Raw genomic sequence first — 22,177 nt, forward strand, 5'->3', positions numbered from 1 at the left:
AAAAAGGTTTTTGGTTAGGTGTAGGTCTTCAGTTGCAAACACTGGAAAAGGAATGTTGAAATGAGTGTATAAGAAGTGGGAATGTACATTCTGTTTTTAAATTGACTTATATTTTTTACCAAAATTGCCCACAAACATATACATAGTAAATAATGCCTTAGATTGATTTTAAAAAAAAGTGGAGTGAATTTGAGCTATTTATTTTGCAAAGCTTGCAAACTCTGCTGGTATGCTTCTAAGTTCTTTGCTTCAGAATTGTTTGGCTTGATCTTGAACACTGCTGCCCCTTTAATGTAAAGGGTTTTTAACTGAAGTACTGCAGTGTGAATAAACTGCTTAAAGTGGTCTAAACCAATGAGGTGGTCAAACAGCAGGAACAATTTAGGCAGATTCAAAGCTTAAGTGTTTCAGAATCCCCATCTCTCGCAGTGTTCTAAGAACTGTAGTGGTTCCTTTAGTGACCTTTAAAAATGTTCATAAAACTATTATATTGATTTTCAAAAGTGCGTGAGTGAAAATCAACGGGACATAAGGTTTATAATCACTTGGGCACGTTTCACATTTTTACTTGACATCTACAAAAGCTTTATTTAAGACACTATAATCGGTCTTTCTTCCTACTTTAATTCTTGCTTCAATGCTAAATGAACATTAAAAACTGAATATTGAAATATTTAATTTTAGGCAAAATACAGTTCTTTTAAACATTTAAAAATGACCTATGCTTTATATTAAGTAATAGTGAAATTCCTGACTTTGGAATTTGACATCTAATTCTGATAGTCCTTCTCATCCCCATTTAGGTATTTAACTGTGTTACTACATAATGATGACAATGCTCAGCAACACCCAGTAGCAAGTGTGAATAACTAGGTTGTTCTAAAGTTAAAACATATATTCAGAATACAGGCTACTCTGCTCCCTTCCTCTACTAATCTTATAAGAGATGACAGAATGATTTTTAATTCATAGAATCATAGAATATCAGGGTTGGAAGGGACCTCAGGAGGTCATCTAGTCCAACCCCCTGCACAAAGCAGGACCAATCCCCAATTAAATCATCCCAGCCAGGGCTTTGTCAAGCCTGACCTTAAAAACTTCTAAGGAAGGAGATTCTACCATCTCCCTAGGTAACGCATTCCAGTGTTCCACCACCCTCCTAGTGAAAAAGTTTTTCCTAATATCCAACCTAAACCTCCCGCACTGCAACTTGAGACCATTACTCCTTGTCCTGTCCTCTTCTACCACTGAGAATAGTCTAGAACCATCCTATCTGGAACCACCTCTCAGGTAGTTGAAAGCAGCTATCAAATCCCCCCTCATTCTTCTCTTCTGCAGACTAAACAATCCCAGTTCCCTCAGCCTCTCCTCATAAGTCATGTGTTCCAGACCCCTAATCATTTTTCAAAAAGAAAAGGAGTACTTGTGGCACCTTAGAGACTAACCAATCATTTTTGTTGCCCTTCGCTGGACTCTCCAATTTATCCACATCCTTCTTGTAGTGTGGGGCCCAAAACTGGACACAGTACTCCAGATGAGGCCTCACCAATGTCGAATAGAGGGGGACGATCACATCCCTCGATCTGCTCGCTATGCCCCTACTTATACATCCCAAAATGCCATTGGCCTTCTTGGCAACAAGGGCACACTGCTGACTCATATCCAGCTTCTCGTCCACTGTCACCCATAGGTCCTTTTCCACAGAACTGCTGCCTAGCCATTCGGTCCCTAGTCTGTAGCTGTGCATTGGGTTCTTCCATCCTAAGTGCAGGACCCTGCACTTATCCTTATTGAACCTCATCAGATTTCTTTTGGCCCAATCCTCCAATTTGTCTAGGTCCCTCTGTATCCTATCCCTGCCCTCCAGTGTATCTACCACTCCTCCCAGTTTAGTATCATCCGCAAATTTGCTGAAAGTGCAATCCACACCATCCTCCAGATCATTTATGAAGATATTGAACAAAACTGTCCACAGGACCGACCCCTGGGGCACTCCACTTGACACCGGCTGCCAACTAGACATGGAGCCATTGATCACTACCCGTTGAGCCCGACAATCTAGCCAACTTTCTACCCACCTTATAGTGCATTCATCCAGCCCATACTTCTTTAACTTGCTGACAAGAATACTGTGGGAGACTGTGTCAAAAGCTTTGCTGAAGTCAAGAAACAATACATCCACTGCTTTCCCTTCGTCCACAGAACCAGTAATCTCATCATAGAAGGTGATTAGATTAGTCAGGCATGACCTTCCCTTGGTGAATCCATGCTGACTGTTCCTGATCACTTTCCTCTCATGTAAGTGCTTCAGGATTGATTCTTTGAGGACCTGCTCCATGATTTTTCCGGGGACTGAGGTGAGGCTGACTGGCCTGTAGTTCCCAGGATCCTCCTTCTTCCCTTTTTTAAAGATTGGCACTACATTAGCCTTTTTCCAGTCATCCGGGACTTCCCCCGTTCGCCACGAGTTTTCAAAGATAATGGCCAATGGCTCTGCAATCACAGCCGCCAATTCCTTTAGCACTCTCGGCTGCAACTCGTCTGGCCCCATGGACTTGTGCACGTCCAGCTTTTCTAAATAGTCCCTAACCACCTCTTTCTCCACAGAGGGCTGGCCATCTATTCCCCATGTTGTGATGCCCAGCGCAGCAGTCTGGGAGCTGACCTTGTTCGTGAAGACAGAGGCAAAAAAAGCATTGAGTACATTAGCTTTTTCCACATCCTCTGTCACTAGGTTGCCTCCCTCATTCATTAAGGGGCCCACACTTTCCTTGGCTTTCTTCTTGTTGCCAACATACCTGAAGAAACCCTTCTTGACATCTCTGGCTAGCTGCAGCTCCAGGTGCGATTTGGCCCTCCCGATTTCATTCCTACATGCCCTAGCAATATTTTTATACTCTTCCCTGGTCATATGTCCAACCTTCCGCTTCTTGTAAGCTTCTTTTTTATGTTTAAGATCCGCTAGGATTTCGCCGTTAAGCCAAACTGGTCGCCTGCCATATTTACTATGCTTTCGACACATCGGGATGGTTTGTCCCTGTAACCTCAACAGGGATTCCTTGAAATACAGCCAGCTCTCCTGGACTCCTTTCCCCTTCATGTTAGTCCCCCAGGGGATCTTACCCATCCGTTCCCAGAGGGAGTCGAAGTCTGCTTTCCTGAAGTCCAGGGTCCGTATCCTGCTGCTTACCTTTCTTCCCTGTGTCAGGATCCTGAACTCAACCAACTCATGGTCACTGCCTCCCAGATTCCCATCCACTTTTGCTTCCCCCACTAATTCTTCCCGGTTTGTGAGAAGCAGGTCAAGAAAAGCTCCCCCCCTAGTTGACTCCTCTAGCACTTGCACCAGGAAATTGTCCCCTACGCTTTCCAAAAACTTCCTGGATTGTCTGTGCACCGCTGTATTGCTCTCCCAGCAGATATCAGGAAAATTAAAGTCACCCATGAGAACCAGGGCGTGCAATCTAGTAGCTTCTGCGAGCTGCCAGAAGAAAGCCTCATCCACCTCATCCCCCTGGTCCGGTGGTCTATAGCAGACTCCCACCACTACATCACTCTTGTTGCTCACACTTCTAAACTTAATCCAGAGACACTCGGGTTTTTCTGCAGTTTTGTACCGGAGCTCTGAGCAGTCATACTGCTCCCTTACATACAGTGCTACTCCCCCACCTTTTCTGCCCTGCCTGTCCTTCCTGAACAGTTTATAACCATCCATGACAGTACTCCAGTCATGTGAGTTATCCCACCAAGTCTCTGTTATTCCAATCATGTCATAATTCCTTGACATCACCAGGACCTCCAGTTCTCCCTGCTTGTTTCCAAGGCTTTGTGCATTCGTATATAAGCACTTGAGATAACCTGCTGATTGCCCCTCATTCTCAGTATGAGGCAGGAGCCCTCCCCTCACAGACATTCCTGCCTGTGCTTCCTCCCGGTATCCCGCTTTCCGACTTACCTCAGGGCTTTGGTCTCCTTCCCCCGGTGAACCTAGTTTAAAGCCCTCCTCACTAGGTTAGCCAGCCTGCTTGCAAAGATGCTCTTCCCTCTCTTCGTAAGATGGAACCCGTCTCTGCCCAGCACTCCTCCTTCATGGAAGACCATCCCATGGTCAAAGAATCCAAAGCCTTCTCTCTGACACCACCTGCGTAGCCATTCGTTGACTTCCACGATTCGACGGTCCCTACCCAGGCCTTTTCCTTCCACGGGGAGGATGGACAAGAACACCACTTGTGCCTCAAACTCCTTTATCCTTCTTCCCAGAGACACGTAGTCCGCAGTGATCTGCTCAAGGTCATTCTTGGCAGTATCATTGGTGCCCCCGTAGAGAAGCAGGAAGGGGTAGCGATCCGAGGGCTTGATGAGTCTCAGCAGTCTCTGTCACATCGCGAATCTTAGCCCCTGGCAAGCAGCAGACTTCTCAGTTTTCCCAGTCAGGGCGGCAGATAGAAGACTCAGTTCCCCGGAGGAGAGAGTCCCCGACCACCACCACCCGCCTCCTTCTCTTGGGAGTGGTGGTCGTGGAACCCCGCATCTCAGGAGAGTGCATCTCATGCCTTCCAACCAGCAGAGTCTCCTTCTGCTTTCTCCCCCCAGACACATCATCTGGTCCACTCTCCGCAATGGTACCTGTGGAGAGAACATGAAAGCGGTTAGTTACCTGTGTCCGCGTTGATGGAACCCGGACATTCCCCCTTCTAATTGTGCATAGTAAAGGTGATTGCAAACTATGTACTTTTTAACCCAGCATTCTTTAGAGGCAGCATGACTGATAAGACTTAATCCACAGAATATTAGCTGGGAGAAAAGTAATTATTCTCACTTTACACGTGGGGGAATCTGAAGCAGCAGCTACCTTTTAGTAGGAATGCATAAACTTTACCTCCAAAAACCTGGGTTTAAATTAACTTTAGTGACAAATTACCGTATATACTCGTTCATAAACTGAATATTTTTGGTAAAAAAGTGACGCATCAAAGAGCGGGGGTCGGCTTATAAACAGGTCTACACCAAAATTTGATGATTTTAAACGCTATGAAATCATTGAATTGAATATCTAATACATTGTCATTTTGTTTACCTGGAGCGTTCACAGGCACGGAGCTCCTCAGCTCCCAGTGGCCGCAGAATGGCAAACCGCAGCCACTGGGAGCTGAGCGGCTCCGTGTCTGTGAACGCTCCAGGTAAACAAAACGTCCTGACCTGCCAGCAGTTTACCCTGACGGGCCAGAAGCCAAAATTTGCCAACCCCTGAAATATAGGGTCCACTTATGAAAGGGTCATACAGTTTTTACTCTTCTTACCTATCCATCTTGTGGGGTCGGCTTGTAAATGAACGGGCTAATGAATGAGTATATACGGTAAATGAGTTTGTCTTCAATCCAGCCCACGTTCCATACTGCCACAGTTCGGCCCCAAGCATCTCTGGGTATGTCTACACTATGAAATTAGTTTGAATTTATAGAAGTTGGTTTTTTAGAAATCGTTTTTATATAGTCAATTGTGTGTCCCCACACAAAATGCTCTAAGCGCATTAACTCAGCGGAGTGCTTCCACAGTACCGAGGCTAGGGTCGACTTCCGGAGCATTGCACTGTGGGTAGCTATCCCACAGTTCCCGCAGTCTCCGTCACCCATTGGAATTCTGGGTTGAGATCCCAATGCCTAAAGGGGCAAAAACATTGTCGCGGGTGGTTCTGGCTACATGTCGTCAGGCCCTCCCTCCGTGAAAGCAGCAGCAGACAATCATTTCGCACCTTTTTTCCTGAGTTACCTGTGCAGACGCCATACCACGGCAAGCATGGAGCCCGCTCAGCTCACTGTCACCGTATGTCTCCTGGGTGCTGACAGACACGGTACTGCATTGCTACAGAGCAGCAACCCATTGCCTTGTGGCAGCAGCCGGTGCAATAGGCCTGATAACCATCGTCATCGTGTCCGAGGTGCTCCAGGCCACCTCGGTAAGGTCGGTCAGGAGCGCTAGGGCAGACATGGGTGCAGGGACTAAAAAGGAGTGAGTCGACCAGGTCATTCTCTTTAGTCCTGCCGGCAGTCCTATTGTACTGTCTTCTGCCGAGCAGGCAGGAGATGAGGATAGCTAGCAGTCCCTGCTGCACGTCTGCTGCCAGCCAAAGATGTAAAAGATAGATGGAGTGGATCAAAACAAGAAATAGACCAGATTTGTTTTGTATTCATTTGCTCCTCCCTCCGTGCAATCAACGGCTTACAGTCGTTTCGGTGAGGTCTGTCGGGCACCTTGAAAAGTTTAATGGAGATTCACTCCTGCCGGGGGAGGGATAGCTCAGTGGGTTGAGCATTGGCCTGCTAAACCCAGTGTTTTGAGTTCAATCCTTGAGGAGGCCATTCTGTGTGACAGTTGTTTTTGTTTCTCCTTGCTGTAAAGTCACACCCTTTGTTGATTTTAATTCCCTGTAAGCCATGTCGTCAGTCGCCACTCCCTCCGTTGGAGCAATGACAGACAATTGTTCCGCGCCTTTTTTCTGTGCAGATGCCATACCATGGCAAGCATGGAGCTGCTCAGCTCACTTTGGCAATTAGGAGCACATTAAATACCACGCGCGTTATCCAGCTGCACCAGAACATGTCAAAGCGAAACCGGGCTAGTAGGCAACATCAGCACGGTGACAAGAGTGATGAGGACATGGACACAGACTTCTCTCAAGGTACGAGCCCTGGCAGTGTGGGCATCATAGTGCTAATGGGGCAGGTTCATGCAGTGGAACGCTGATTCTGGGCCCGGGAAACAAGCACAGACTGGTGGGACCACATAGTGTTGCAGGTCTGGGACGATTCCCAGTGGCTGCGAAACTTTCGCATGCGTAAGGGCACTTTCATGGAAGTTTGACTTGCTTTCCCCTGCCCTGAGGCACAAGAATACCAAGATGAGAGCAGCCCTCACAGTTCACAAGCGAGTGGCAATAGCCTGTGGAGGCTTGCAACACCAGACAGCTACCTATCAGTCAGGAATCAATTTGGAGTGGGCAAATCTACTGTGGGGGCTGCTGTGATGCAAGTAGCCAACACAATCAAAGATCTGCTGATATCAAGGGTAGTGACCCTGGGAAATGTGCAGGTCATAGTGGATGGCTTTGCTGCAATGGGATTCCCTAACTGTGGTGGGGCCATAGATGGAACCCATCTCCCTATCTTTGCACCAGAGCACCAAGCCGGCGAGTACATAAACCGCAAGGGGTACTTCTCAATAGTGCTGCAAGCACTGGTGGATCACAAGAGACGTTTCACCAGCATCAACGTGGGATGGCCGGGAAAGGTACATGACGCTTGCATCTTCAGGAACTCTGGTCTGTTTCAAAAGCTACAGGAAGGGACTTTCTTCCCAGACCAGAAAATAACCGTTGGGGATGTTGAAATGCCTATAGTTATTTTTGGGGACCCAGCCTACCCCTTAATGCCATGGCTCATGAAGCCGCACACAGGCAGCCTGGACAGTAATCAGGAGCTGTTCAACTACAGGCTGAGCAAGTGCAGAATGGTGGTAGAATGTGCATTTGGATGTTTAAAAGCACGCTGGCGCAGTTTACTGACTCTGTTAGACCTCAGCGAAACCAGTATTTCCACTGTTATTACTGCTTGCTGTGTGCTCCACAATATCTGTGAGAGTAAGGGGGAGACGTTTATGGCGGGGTTGGGAGGTTGAGGCAAATCGCCTGGCCGCTGGTTACGTGCAGCCAGACACCAGGGCGGTTAGAAGAGCAAGGCGGTGTGCATCAGACGAACTTTGAAAACCAGTTTCATGACTGGCCAGGCTATGGTGTGAAAGTTCTGTTTGTTTTTCCTTGATGCCTCCGCCCCACTTCATTCACTCTACTTCCCTGTAAGCTAACCACCCTCCCCTCCCCACTTCGATCACCGCTTGCAGAGGCAATAAAGTCATTGTTGCTTCACAGTCATGTATTCTTTATTAATTCATCACACAAATATGGGGATAACTGCCAAGGTAGCCCAGGAGGGGTGGTGGAGGAGGGAAGGACAAGGCCACACAGCACTTTAAAAGTTTTAAACTTATTGAATGCCAGCCTTCTGTTGCTTGGCCAACCCTCTGGGGTGGAGTGGCTGGGTGGCCGGGGGCCCCCACACCCCATTCTTGTGCATCTGGGTGTGGAGGCTGTGGAACTTGGGGAGGAGGACGGTTGGTTACACAGGGGCTGCGGTCTGTGCTCCTGCTGCCTCTCTTGCAGCTCAATCATACGCTGGAGCATATTTGTTTGATTCTCCAGCAGCCTCAGCATTGAATCCTGCCTCCTCTCATCACGCTGCCGCCCCCTTTCAGCTTCAGCCCTCTCTTTAGCCCACCACTTACTCTCTTCAGCCCGCCACCTCTCCTCCCAGTCATTTTGTGCTTTCCTGCACTCTGACATTGTCTGCCTCCACGCATTCATCTGTGCTTTGCCAGTGTGGGAGGACAGCATGAGCTCAGAGAACATTTCATCGCGAGTGCATTTTTTTCGCCTTCTAATCTTCACTAGCCTCTGGGAAGGAGCAGATCCTGTGATCCTTGAAACACATGCAGCTGGTGGAGAGAAAAAAAGGGACAGTGGTATTTAAAAAGACACATTTTATAGAACAATGGGTACACTCTTTAACGGTAAACCTTGCTGTTAACATTACATACATAGCACGTGCTTTTGTTACAAGGTCGCATTTTGCCTCCCCCCACCGCCTGGCTCACCCCTCCCTGTGGCTAACAGCGGGGATCATTTCTGTTCAGCCACAGGCAAACAGCCCAGCAGGAACGGGCACCTCTGAATGTCCCCTTAAGAAAAGCACCCTGTTTCAACCAGGTGACCATGAATGATATCACTCTCCTGAGGATAACACAGAGAGATAAAGAACGGATGTTGTTTGAAAGCCAGCAAACATACGCTGCAATGCTTTTTTCTGCAATGATTCCCAACTATGTGCTACTGGCCTGGCGTGGTAAAGTGTCCTACCATGGTGGACAGAATAAGGCTGCCCTCCCCAGAAACCTTTTGCAAAGGCTTTGGGAGTACATCCAGGAGAGCTTTATGGAGATGTCCCTGGAGGATTTCCGCTCCATCCCCAGACATGTTAACAGACTTTTTCTGTAGCTGTATTGGCCGCGAATGCCAGGGCAAATTAATCATGAAACACGCTTGCTTTTAAACCATGTATACTATTAAAAAAGGTACACTCACCAGAGGTCCCTTCTCCACCTGGCAGGTCTGGGAGGCAGCCTTAGGTGGGTTCGGGGGGTACTGGCTCCAGGTCCAGGGTGAGAAACCGTTCCTGGCTGTCAGGAAAATCGGTTTCTCCGCTTGCTTGCTGTGAGCTATCTACAACCTCATCATCATCATCTTCCTCGTCCCCAAAACCTGCTTCCATGTTGCCTTCATCTCCATTGCAGGAGTCAAACAACACGGTTGGGGTAGTGGTGGCTGAACCCCCTAAAATGGCATGCAACTCATCCTAGAAGCGGCATGTTTGGGGCTCTGACCCGGAGCGGCCATTTGCCTTTCTGGTTTTCTGGTAGGCTTGCCTCAGCTCCTTCAGTTTCACGCGGCACTACTTCGGGTCCCTGTTATGGCCTCTGTCCTTCATGTCCTGGGAGATTTTGATAAATGTTTTGGCATTTTAAAAACTGGATCAGAGTTCTGATAGCATGGATTCCCCTCCCCATAGAGCGATCAGATCCCGTACCTCCCATTTGGTTCATGCTGGAGCTCTTTTGCGATTCTGGGACTCCATCATGGTCACCTCTGCTGATGAGCTCTGCATGGTCACCTGCAGCTTGCCACACTGGCCAAAAAGGAAATGAAATTCAAAAATTCGCGGACCTTTTCCTGTCTACCTGGTCAGTGCATCTGAGTTGAGAGTGCTGTCCAGAGTGGTCACAAGGAGCAATGGCTCCAGGAGGCCAATACCATCTAATTGCGTCCACAGTACCGCAAGTTCGACCCGGCAAGGCCGATTTCAGCACTAATCCCCTTGTCAGGGGTGGAGTAAGGAAATCCATTTTAAGAGCCCTTTAAGTCGAAAAAAGGGCTTCGTCGTGTGGATGGGTGCAGGGTTAAGTTGATATAACGCTGCTAAATTCGACCTCAACTCCTAGTGTAAACTAGGGCTCTGTTTGTTTTGAGTCTGATACAAATGAAAAAGTGCTGTTGGCTGAGTGTTTCCAGTGATCATCCTACCACTTTGGAATTCACATCTCCCTTGATACAAAATACCATGATCTTTTGAGTACATTGCAGAGCTCATCTTTTTTTCCCCAAGATGTTTGAAAATGGGGGGAATTTTAGAGATGACAAACTATTGTATGGGGAAGAGGGATTTAATTTATTAAATTAACTTACTAGTGGTGAGTTATGTTTGTGATATAATTAAATTATATCTAGGGTGCCTAGATCACTTACTACTTTTTTCCACAGAACATCTGTGCCTCATTATGTATATAGGAACGAGGGTTCAATAGTTTATTATAATTTTTCAGTAAATGAACCCATGCCTTATTTATTGTACACCATCTACCCCTTGCAGTGAATATAAAATTGTTAATTGCCTTATGGCTGTTCTGTAGTGCTTATCAAAGTATCTGAGCACTTCAGAAAGATCAAAGAAGTTATCTTCGTAACAAGCCCTTAAGGGGGGGGAAGATATCTTCATTTTCCAAATGCTCCACAGACAGATTAAGCCCAACATTTGCAAAAGTGTCCACTAATTTTTGGAGCCATGGTGATTGGCTACCCAACTTGAGTCATATAAGGCTTGATTATTTTCTAAGGTTCTATGTAACTGCGTCTCTTATTGACTTCAGTTGGAGGTGAGTGCTCAGCACAGAGAAAAATGAGACTTTTGCCTCTTTTGTTTCTTTATAATTTGAGAAGCCTGAAACGTTTTCTTAAAAACGTTTTTCTGCCTTTTTTTATTTTACATTAGCAATTCTGCACAAAGGTCTTGATGGTGACTAGAGAATTAGAAAAATTATATCACAAGAGATGAGGTAAAAGTTGGGCTTTTAAGAAAGGAATGGATTTTAGTCACTGTTGTAACTCACCGGTTTTTGTTTTAACACTTGTTTAACTTGACTAACATTTTGGAGAAAAGAAGTCTTCCTTAAATATTCAATAGCTCCAATCTGTCAGGCAAGGTGTGCGAGCTAATGATCTATATAATCTCCTCCAAGACCCCAACCAGTCATCCAGCAAAACTAGGGAAGACCAAAATTGACTGCTGATATTTCTAAGGTATAAAATAGAAGGAAACATTTAAAACAGACTTTGACTTCTTTTATATATCATGACAATACAAAGAGAGTACTAGCCCAATCTTTAAAAAAAAATCCTTTGCAGGTCAGCAATTTAACAACACCCAATGTTTTGTTCTATAAAATAGAAAACTTGGAGTTATCCTGTATTTAGGAAAGTTGGCCTACAGGTATATTTTCTGATCTTTAATATTGTAGCTGATCCTTCAGTGCTATTAATGACTCTCTTGATGCCAATAAATGAGTGTAGGATATCTAGATTAATATATTTTAAGAGGTGTTCTGTGTGTATGTATTTAAGCTCAGGAATTTTGTATTCCAATATGAAGCAAGCATTAAACAAATCTCATGGCAGCTAAATGAAAATGTTTTATTACTTTTAATGTCAGACTGTCTGGATGTGAATGCTAAATTGTTAATTGATTACTTTGCTACTTGAAGGACCGGGAAAGGCTAATGAAAGAACTTGAACAGATGCAGAATATGGACCTGGCACGCAGAAGACAGATTGTGGCACAGATGCCACCTCAGCTGTTCGAACCTGCATACAGACGCCTGGAAATTAAAGAAGACTGGCAGAGGGAACTGGAGTTTGCCTTTGAAGATATGTACAGTGGAGATAGGAGTAAGCTATTTTGAAAGATTAAGTGAGCCACTGTCAGCATACAGTATTAAAAAAAACAACTTTGTAGTAGGAGATGTAAATTAGATGTGTTGAAAGATTCAAACAACTTCCTTAGTTTCTTTGAAACGAAGTTTTAATTTTGGAACTCTTGAGGAGCTTCTTATGTGGTGGTCTTAATCTTGCAATTTAAAGTGGTTGTATTCCGATTACAGATTAGAATATATGACTCTTTCACATGGTTTCATTTCTTCTTTAGAAATGAAAGGAGACATGATTTTGCACCTAGAGCCACAGCCTTTGCCAATTCCCTCTGATCGGTCTCAGGATGAGGACTTGGATATCTCCCTGGAGCCAGATTTTGCATGTGAGACTCAACCAAATCTGGACAAGGTGGCAGAAAAGGAAGCCCAGCACCCCAGTGAACCAGAGAGTAAGAAACTTTCAAGTTTAACTCTTGTATTGGATATACTTCATTATTTAAGCCATTTGGATGTACCAGAGGAAAAAGAGAGGTATTGTTTTTGTACAGGAATTTTGGAAAATGTAGTAGTGAATTAAATAAAATAAAAATAGAAAGTTTATTAAATACCAGAGATCATGGTATCTTCATCTCTCTTTAATTTTAACATCTAAGAATAAGAACTACTGAATTTAGAAGGGGGATGAGCTACAGTTTCTTTGGAACCATGGCTTTGAGTAGTTTAAGTTGAATGTAGATTAACTAGTTATTAAAGTATTTTTTTAATTATAGATATGAAATCTGTGCATCCTTAACAGCTTTTGATACACTCCAATTTCTGGAATGGAAAGTAATAAATACAAACTTCAAATGAAAAAGTGAACTCTCGTTTTTTTTTCGTCTCAGTCCTATGAATTGTGTTGAGTAGTACTGAGGACTATCCTAAGAAGTTGCAGGGTTTGTAAATGTAACTAGTGAAATTGCATGTTGACTGTAATACATGCACATTATAAATATTTTGAAAAGGTACCTTAAGATATCTATGTTGAGAACCTGTCTCCATTCCATGTCATAAAGTTTTTTGTGTCTCCTTAATCCATTTGTATAAGCAGCTAATGAAAACAAATTTTGCCACCGTAAATATCTTACTAGGATGATTTTGTTTACAATCAGTGACTTACATAATGTGTACCTTGTTTTGTCTTGTTCTTATACCTTTAAGAGTTTGAGGTCTGTGTTCCTCCTAGATCATGAAGTGAGAGTGGCTCCCCAACCACAATCAAAACTGGTCTTAAAAAAATTGCTAAATAAGATCCGGAGCCAAAAAGACCAGTGGACTTCAAAATGTGATGCAGAGATTCAAAGTGAAATTGAGACAATTGAGTCAGGAACACTTGCTAGTGAAGAGAGACGATTATGTGATTCAGATCCTGGTCATGAACAACATACTGATTCAGTCTCTGAAGCCATAGGTAAGTATTGTGTAGCTCTCCAACTAAATTAAATGTGCTTTGAGAGCAAAGAAGGCCTGGCTGGGCAGAGCTGTGAATACTGCTTTACTCATAAGAACTCGTTAGTGAACAGCCTAAAGTTGGTGCTTTGTGTTCTGTTCATTTTGGAGATGTGGGTTAAAAAGTGGCTATGTGACTTGGCTTTAAGAAAGACCATTTGATTTTCATTGAGACTTGCTTCTTTGAAAATTTTACCATTGGTCCACTTCTGAATTTTTTTAAAGGGACTTCTTTTAAAAGAAAGTTCTTTGGAGGGAGGCTGAAATCCCTTTCTCCCATATTTCTTGTCATACTGGATATCAAGTAGCAATAAATTGTAAGGACATCTGTTCCTGGATTCAGTAGCTCTTTTGAATTATCTTTAGCATGAAATAGATTGGGTTTACTGCTTGATTTGTAATTACTTTGCAACCATTTGTTTATCGCCCATTTGCTTCTGGGATGTCATTGGATTAATGCATGTGATTGTTTTTTTAGAGTCTAACTATTAGGCAGTTCAGTCACAAGTACTGTAGTTATTTAATAAGTAAATGATCAAGTACCTTTAACATATTAGAATTTTACTTATACTCGTGAATGTATTTGCTGTAATCTCATTGTTTAAATTGAACAGGCATTCCCTGAAATTTTTGGAATGGCTTTGCCATTAAGGCGTGTGTGTAGATGTGGTAATTTTATTACTTCATTGATAAGGTGTGAGAAATACACTTGCTAGAGGGGAGCAGGAAACCTTTTCTCATGAATATTGAGAGCTAGTCATAAGTGACCATTCTCAATTTAAATGCTCCATTGAAGCTGACTGTGTTCATGGGGATGCTGAGAAGGCAGAAGCAGAGGCTCAAAACTCTTCTGCTTGAGGGTGCATGAGGAGAGTCTCTTCTGTCTTTACCTGGCAGTGCTGCCTCTACACCTCTCCTTCTGGCAGCAGAGACCTGAGTTGCTGCTGCTGTTGCTTTTTCAGTAGCTTATTGAAGACTTAGAGAATTTTGGCAGAAGCAGTGAAACCAAATCATGATCCGCTTTCATTGATCTGTTCCAGAAAGCTATGAATGAATTTAGGGGAGGAAAAAGAATGTGAGAAGCTTGCTATACTTTTTTAGCAGCTAGGAAGATGGTGGGTTGGAAAGTGTAAATACTGCTTCAGGAGGGTGTGTGGAGGAAGAGAAGCCCCTTCCCCATCTCCCTGCATCTGGGAGAACAGTGAAAAGGAGAAAGATGAAACTCTCCATCTTAGAAGTTGCTATTAAACCCCAACCAATATAAAAGATGGGGCCCCTCTACAAGATTCAGGGACAGAACTCTAGGTGGTGGGAAGTGCCAATTTCCACCTTCCCAGGAGCCAGTGGGGATGTTGGAGGAGGAACTTCTCATTAGGGTGTTTTCCTTAGACTCAATTAGGGAAACCCACCCCCAGATGAAACACTGGGTTGACCTGTAATACCTACGTTTTTAGTGTTCTGGCTAGTAGTTCCCAAGCCCCGACATGAGTAATATTCCTGACTGTGCTATCTGTTAAATATATACATGTGTTTCAGAATCTCCAGAAACGTTGGAGCATACTGTTATAGCTGGAAATTCAGTCCTAATCCACCCTCAAGAACAAGCAGCCAAAATTAGAACGGAAATAGAGAGACAAAAACAGGTATGTGGGGGTTTTTTTGGTTTTTTTTTAAACTTCTCAGGATCCTTTAACGTGTGCTTTACATTATATTTGCTATATTTCAAATCTAAGAATGGCCATATTGAGTCAGATCAGTAGTCAATCTAGCCAAGTATCTTGTCTTCCAACAGTGGCCAGTGCCAGATGCTTCAGAGGGAATGGTCCGAACCGAACAGAGCAATTTTATCAAGTGATCAATCCCCCTGTCATCCAGTCTCAGCTTTTGCAATCAGAGGTTTAGGGACACCCAGGGCATAGGGTTTTCCTTGACCATCTTGGCTGGTAACCATTGATTGACCTATCCTCCGTGAATTTACCTAATTCTTTTTAACCCAGTTACACTTTTGGATTTCACAACATCCCCTGGCAACGAGTTGTATAGATTGACTGCATTATGTGAAGTACTTCTTTAGGTTTGTTTTTAAACCTGATGCCTATTTCATTGGATGACTCCTACTTCTTGTGGTATGTGAAGGGGTAAATAACACTTATTTCCATTCTCCACACCATTCATGATTTTACAGATCTCTGTCATATCCTCCACCCTCTTACTCATCTCTTTTCTGAGCTGAACAGTCCCAGTCTTTCTTCTCATATGGAAGCTGTTCAAACCCATAATCATTTTCGTTACCCGTTCTTTGTACCTTTTCCATTTCTAATATATCTTTTGTGAGATGGGACAACCAGAACTGCATGCAGTATTCAAGGTATGGATGTACCATGGATTTATATAGTGGAATTATGATATTTTCTGTCATTTTATCTATCCTTTTCCTAATGATTCCTAACATTATCAGCTTTTTTGACTGCAGCTGCAGATTCAGCTGATGTGTTCAGACTATCCACAAAGACTCCAAGATCTTTCCTGAGTGGCAATAGCTAATTTAAATCCTATCATTTTATATGTATACTTGGGATTATGTTTTCCAGTGTACATTACTTCACCTTTTACCAGCATTGAATATAATCTACCATTTCGTTGCCCAGTCACCCAGTTTTGTGAGATCCCATTGTAACTCTTTGCAGTCTGCTTTGGACTTAACTATCCTGAGTAATTTTATATCATCTGCCAACTTTGCCACCTCACTGTTTACCACTTTTCCAGATCATTTATGAAGATGTTGAACAGCACGGTCCCGGTACAGATCCCTGTGGGGGACCAATATTTATCTCTCTCCATTCTAGAAAACTGACCATTTATTCCTACCCTTTCTTTCTTGTCTTTTAATCAGTTACTGATCTATGAGAAGACCTTCCCTCTTATTCCATGGCTGCTTACTTTGCTTAAGAGCCTTCAGTGAGGGATCTTGTCAAAGGCTTTTGAAAATCTAAGTACACTATATCTACTGGATCATCCTTGTCCACATGTTTATTTACCCCTGCAAAGAATTCTAAGAGATTTGTGAGGTGTGATTTCCCTTTACAAAAACTGTTGACTCCCCCCCCAAACAAATTGTGTTCATCTATATGTCTGATTATTTTATTCTTTACTATAGTTTAAACCAGTTTGCCTGTAATTGCCAGGATTGCCTTTGGAGTCTTTTTTAAAAATTGGTGTCACTCACATTGCTATCTTCCAGTCATCTGGTACAGAAGCTTATAAAACTGATAGGTTACATACCACACTTAGTTGTTGTGCAAAGTCCCCCATGGTCACACCATATACTCTACTAATAGTCTTTGTACAAAATATGCCTTGTGAAGTATCATTTGAAAACCAACAAGTTGATGGTCAATAATATCATGGTAGCAACATTATATGTGAAGTTATGTATGATGTATGGTGATGGTAGCACATGTTCAAACGCACACAGCCCTGATTAGGCAAAAGTTGTTAAACAGGTCTGTCCTAAACAAAGGAATGTGTGTTTACCTCAGTTTACATATAAGTAGTAAACAGTCTCCATGAGACAGCAGGAGGAGGTAAACTTGTTTCTCAAAGACAAAGGAAAAACTGATTCCTCTAGCCAGGAGTCATCAAAGTTGATGGGCAATCATTGGTCAAGTGGCCGTCCTTTGGCAAGGAAGGGGAGCAGGAACATATTAATCCCCATTTTATCAAGCAACAACATGGAAGCTCTTTCAGAGACTCCACAGCCAGAAGTAACTTTAGGGGTAACCCTCAGGAAAATGCATTTCAAAGGCAGACTGGACTATAAAAGTGGTGAGAGGCAAAAACACCCCAGGTTATTTTTCTTTCTTTCCCTATCTCTCTACTTCTCTCTTTAACCTAAGATGACAAAGGAACCAGCCCTTGGGGAGGGGGGCAGTTCTGACCCAAGAATTTGGTCAGCAATGGGAACATGTGGTAAGGATTTTACCTTGAACCAAGTCTAATTTAAGGTTTAGCTGCTATAAAGAGTTTTATCTTTAGTTCTCTTGTGACAATTGCTGACTTTAATACCCTGTTTAACTACAAAGAGATTTTAAGTGAGTACAAGTATAAACTTGTTTTATTTTTTAATCAAAATTAGTCCAGTGTTTGTGTTTAAATTGAACTCTTAGGGTAACTCGAGTTAAGGTGGCAAACTTGCATATTGACCCCGATGGGAAAACAGACCTTTAATAACTGAATTGCCCAGGAGAGGGCTGGACAGTACAGAACACAAGTTTTTGGGAAAATTTAGAACTGGAAGTTGCTGGGGCCACCCTGCAAGTAATAACCAAGGTTGCTGGAACCCAGAGCATGGCAGGTGTTTTGCTGACAGGCTGCTGGGGTCAGAGTTGCTGTACTGGGACTGTAGCTATACACAGATATTCAAGATGTGATTTTCATGTTTGTGAGCTACAACAGCAAAGCATTGTGTGGTGCCCAACGTTGCAGTGCAGGTGGTGACACACCCCATCACTGGTCTGGAGTGCACCCCGGAATGTGACCGTGACCATTAAAGATCTTGTGGCATGTTGTATAAGAGTATGTGTTAACCTCTGTGTCCTGGCAACAATTTCAAATAGATTCTGTATTCTTCACTACCTATCCCAAGGGGTTTTGAGCTGCTGTTGTGCCCAGGTACTTCAGTGACTTGTGCATAACAAATTCGTAGACCAAAAAAATAAGCCACTTCAGAGTTTTGTGAAGTGCAATTTATGCTGTGTACCTTTTAGCTACTTCAGAGGTATTGTGAGACTTGCATCAACGTTAGCAAAATGTGTTGAGAATCTTTGAAAAGCACGAAAGAATTGCAAAGTACACTTATTCTGAATTCAGTTGCAAGATGGGGACTTTGTCCCCCCATTCCCTCCCACCTGAAAATTGTCAATAGAACTGAAATGAATAGATCACTTTTTTATTTTATCAGTTTAATAGCAATTATTCGAAGCAATATGTAATATAGCTCTGTACAGTGAAATTTTACTTAAAGCAACCACCACACAGACAGTAAGAATCTGTTCTAGTCAAAATCAAGCAAAATTATACTGTAAACTTTAGGGCTACTTTTAGAGGTCTCTTGCAATAGGGATTGCCTATTGTAGGTTTCGCTGCAAGTGATTTGGGACATAAGAATTAACTATGTTTTATGCTTCTGTCATTTAATTCTGGAGAATCACTGTAGTATTTCTCTGTGATAGATAGCGCGAATAGAGCAACAAAAACAGCAGCAGCTAATTTTGCTTAAGCAAATTGAAGAAAAGAGAATATGCTTAGAGGCAGAGTTCCTGAATGTCCAAATGCAGGCTCAGCTGGAGGAAATAAAGAAAAAAGAGCAAGAGGAGAAAGCTCAACAGTCGCAGCGGAGTCCTGATCCACTTATGAACCAACAGAGGGAAGTGGAACACAAGGTAAAGTAAAAAGAAAAGGAGGACTTGTGGCACCTTAGAAACTAACCAATTTATTTGAGCATGAGCTTTCGTGAGCTACAGCTCACTTCACGAAAGCTCATGCTCAAATAAATTGAAGTGAGCTGTAGCTCACGAAAGCTTATGCTCAAATAAATTGGTTAGTCTCTAAGGTGCCACAAGTACTCCTTTTCTTTTTGCGAATACAGACTAACACGGCTGTTACTCTGAAAGGTAAGGTAAGAATACTTTGTATCAAAATTGAGAGCTGATTCCCATTACTAAATTGGAGTAATTGTTTAAACTTTATTTTCAACTTGTTTGCCGTGAGGCAGGATTTCCTAGCTCCAAAATGTATTTGTGCTAATGTGTAAGCACTGATTCGCTTGACATCCACAGACTTTGGGTATTGATTTATTTCTGCAGGATTATAGAACATTTATCATAGAAATTAGAACATTTTTATGCACAAAAACCAAGGTCATGTGGCTGACTTGTGCAGTGAGCCATATCATTCTCTTCTGTACAGAAACGCATGGGAAGAGGGAAACTACTCTTTAGAAAAAAAAAAAAAAATGCCTTTTTGGCTACATAGAAGCCCCAAACATCACCTCAGGAGGAGGGGGAGATGAATGAGGGTATGGAAAGGGTATGGTCTAATGGTTGCTCTTAAGTGATCTTGAGGCATCTTCTTTCTAGACCCCCATTTCTCCTTTAAATGCAGCCATCTTGGATCATTGGTCCCCTAGTCTGTGGCTGGACCCTTGTACCTCTCTGAAATAAGCGGCAGATCAACTGAGAGCATTAACGTCCACAGTATGTGCTAGTATATAATACCACTTTGGCAGGAGAGAATGTAGCCTTAGACCAGCTGCTCTAGGAACTGCACCCCAGCTCCACTGCCTCAAGCTGAAATTTCATGGACTTCAAACAAGCACTAATGCAGAGTGGCTTCTGCTGGCTTTAGAGTAAGAGTGAACATGCTGCCTAGCATTAATCTTATTTAATAGGTTTTATACATGTTGTTTGAATTTTCCCACCTAAACAATTCATTTCCTGTTAGAATGAAACTGCTGCAGTGCCAGAAACTAGCAGTTCTAATGAAGAAAATCATATACAGATGATTCGTAACTATCAACAATGTCTTCTACTGCAAAACAGGTATTTTCCCTGGGTAAAATTAATATCTTGGTTGGATTGTTTGAGAATTATTTTGTAATTGAAATCTGTTCCAATAATGAAAAATGTATTCATGCTACACAGGAAAGAAATGTTTTTGTTCTGTTTAGATTGCACAAACAGTCAGTTGAAGAAGCCAGAAAACAGTTGCAGGAATATCAGAATAAGCTGAAGCAAAGATATCCATCTATTTCTATGCCATTAGGCTCTGCGGTTACGTTGCAGTCAAGATTTATTAACTTAAAACCAACTACCTGTGAATCAGTTTTACAAATGCGTGGTCCGGCAGTGCTTCATAGAGATCATCCATCAGCTAACCAGTCATCTGTGCAAGTTCATGTACAAGAATATGTTCCGCCATTAACCACACATTCAAGAACACCTTTTGTGTTGGAAAAGTCATTTGAACAGAGAGATGACGAGCAAAGGCATAACATGGGCTCTGGTAGACAGATACAATCTATAGAGGCCTTGCAGTTGGAGCAAAGGCAGTTTCATTTGCCACAACAGAATTACCCTTCACAAGAACAGATGGAAATGTTGGATCCTTCTGATCATCAGGTCAGAGAGTTGTCAGAATCCCAGAAGCTGCGAGGGTCAGTCATGATGACTTCACAAGATGCTTCAGTTATGATGCAAACAGAAGCGCAGATACAACGGGACAGTTCAGCTTTTCCCACAGAAGAGTCATCTGAGCCTTCAAAAACCCTAGACCTTGATAAAAAATCAGTAACATCTCAGAAGATGTCAAACCTACTAATAGAGACGGAAGCACAAAAACAGCCTTCGCTTATGTTTCTTGATATGCCAGCAGCAGAGGGGTCTCTGATAGCTCAGGCTGCATCATTTGCTTCTTCAGAATACCAGCAGGTACCTACAGAGAGCAGCATAAAGACAACCTTTGAACAAACTATCCCCCAGCCTTTTCAACGACTTACTTCATTATTTCCTGGTGAATCTGAGACTGGGGTAATCCAGGAGTCGTTGACATCCAAAAATGGAGGTACATCTTTGTTAAATTATTCCAATATACTAAAGTTAAGAGAGAGAGTGCTAGCTTCTTCAGAGAGCATCCAGGCTCAGCAAGACCATTTGAAAGAACTGCAAGAACAACTGGATGTACAAAGAGAAGCTCTTCTTTCTAGGCAGAGAATGCAGGAAGAATTGCTTTTACATAAGCAGGCTAAATTGAAGGAACAGATGCAGAGACAACAAGAGGCTTTGAAGGATTTTCTTAATAAACAGGTATGTTTTGTAAATGTAGTATAATGAGTTGTCTGCTAGTAGGTGTCCAAGCTACAGAGTGGACTTTGCCGATTAGCAGAGTTCCCCATGTAGTGTGCAGACTTTGAGGATGTGCGTTTCTCCTTTATTGAAATTAAGACTCAAACTAGTGATCTGTGACCTTTGTGATCTGTAATCAGTGGTTCTGTTAGAGAGAGGCTCTCGTGGCTCGTCTGTCCAAGGATACAGGAACTGTGCTAAGTTTGTCTTAGCTTGAACTCTGAATGTTCATTGAAGTAGTTACAGTTTTTGAAATATTTGCAGGCATCATTATTCAGCTTTACAACCTTTAAATGATACCTCTAACATTAAGGATCTAATGAACACTTGTGTCAGGTAAACGGTTTTAAAAAACTGAGCTACACTTTTTATACCTGCAAACAGGAAAATTGATTTTAAAATTGCTTATATTGCCTTCTGTTTTGTTAAATTGTTTCTGAATAGCAGTAACATTCTGGCTTTGAATTGTTTTTTAATCACTTAACGATATAAAATAACCCCTGTTCATTTCACAAAGGAATTTAAAAATTCACATTTGTAAAGGCTGATCTGTTTCAAAAGGCAACTTTCCTGTTCTGCATCTCAATTCTAACTAATCTTGTTTTAAATTTGCAGCTTCTCCTGACCAGGCAAAAAGCTATAGTGTGATATTTGCGATACGGACAAATATCCATTAAGGTTTAGGCTGGGGCACTCATAATTGTCCCTTGTAATCTAAGAAAAACTCTCTCCCCAACCCTCTAACTATGGGGCCTTTTCTAAAGCTTTTTCTTTGCTGAATTTTCCTTTTTTGGGGAGGTTGGGGCGGGAGGAGGGTGATAACAAAGAGAGCATATTGTCTATGAACTAAGCTACCGTTGATGATTAAAATTTGTTTGAACTTACAGAATCAATTTCATTTACTAAAAATTCCCAGGTTG

The 22,177-nt window shown here is 42.7% G+C and overlaps 1 protein-coding gene across 9 annotated transcripts in view; it reads left to right on the forward strand.

The window, feature by feature from the left end:
- CEP295 (centrosomal protein 295) overlaps nucleotides 1-22,177 on the forward strand; it is a 58,061-nt gene that overhangs the window by 12,174 nt on the left and 23,710 nt on the right. For 7 of the 9 annotated variants that reach the window (XM_084635170.1, XM_084635168.1, XM_084635164.1 and 4 more), the window contains 7 exons: nucleotides 11,704-11,887; nucleotides 12,144-12,317; nucleotides 13,094-13,318; nucleotides 14,893-14,999; nucleotides 18,588-18,797; nucleotides 19,858-19,955; nucleotides 20,084-21,218. In XM_084635170.1, coding sequence (XP_084491296.1) covers nucleotides 11,704-11,887; nucleotides 12,144-12,317; nucleotides 13,094-13,318; nucleotides 14,893-14,999; nucleotides 18,588-18,797; nucleotides 19,858-19,955; nucleotides 20,084-21,218 — 2,133 coding nt within the window. Of the gene's footprint in view, nucleotides 1-6,513; nucleotides 6,680-11,703; nucleotides 11,888-12,143; nucleotides 12,318-13,068; nucleotides 13,319-14,892; nucleotides 15,000-18,587; nucleotides 18,798-19,857; nucleotides 19,956-20,083; nucleotides 21,219-22,177 lie in introns of those variants that run through there. The other 2 variants (XM_084635171.1, XM_084635172.1) reach the window with 2 other exon arrangements.

This window comes from Lepidochelys olivacea (genome assembly GCF_965140295.1).
Source record: "Lepidochelys olivacea isolate rLepOli2 genome assembly, chromosome: 1".
NCBI classification, from domain to species: Eukaryota; Metazoa; Chordata; order Testudines; family Cheloniidae; genus Lepidochelys; species Lepidochelys olivacea.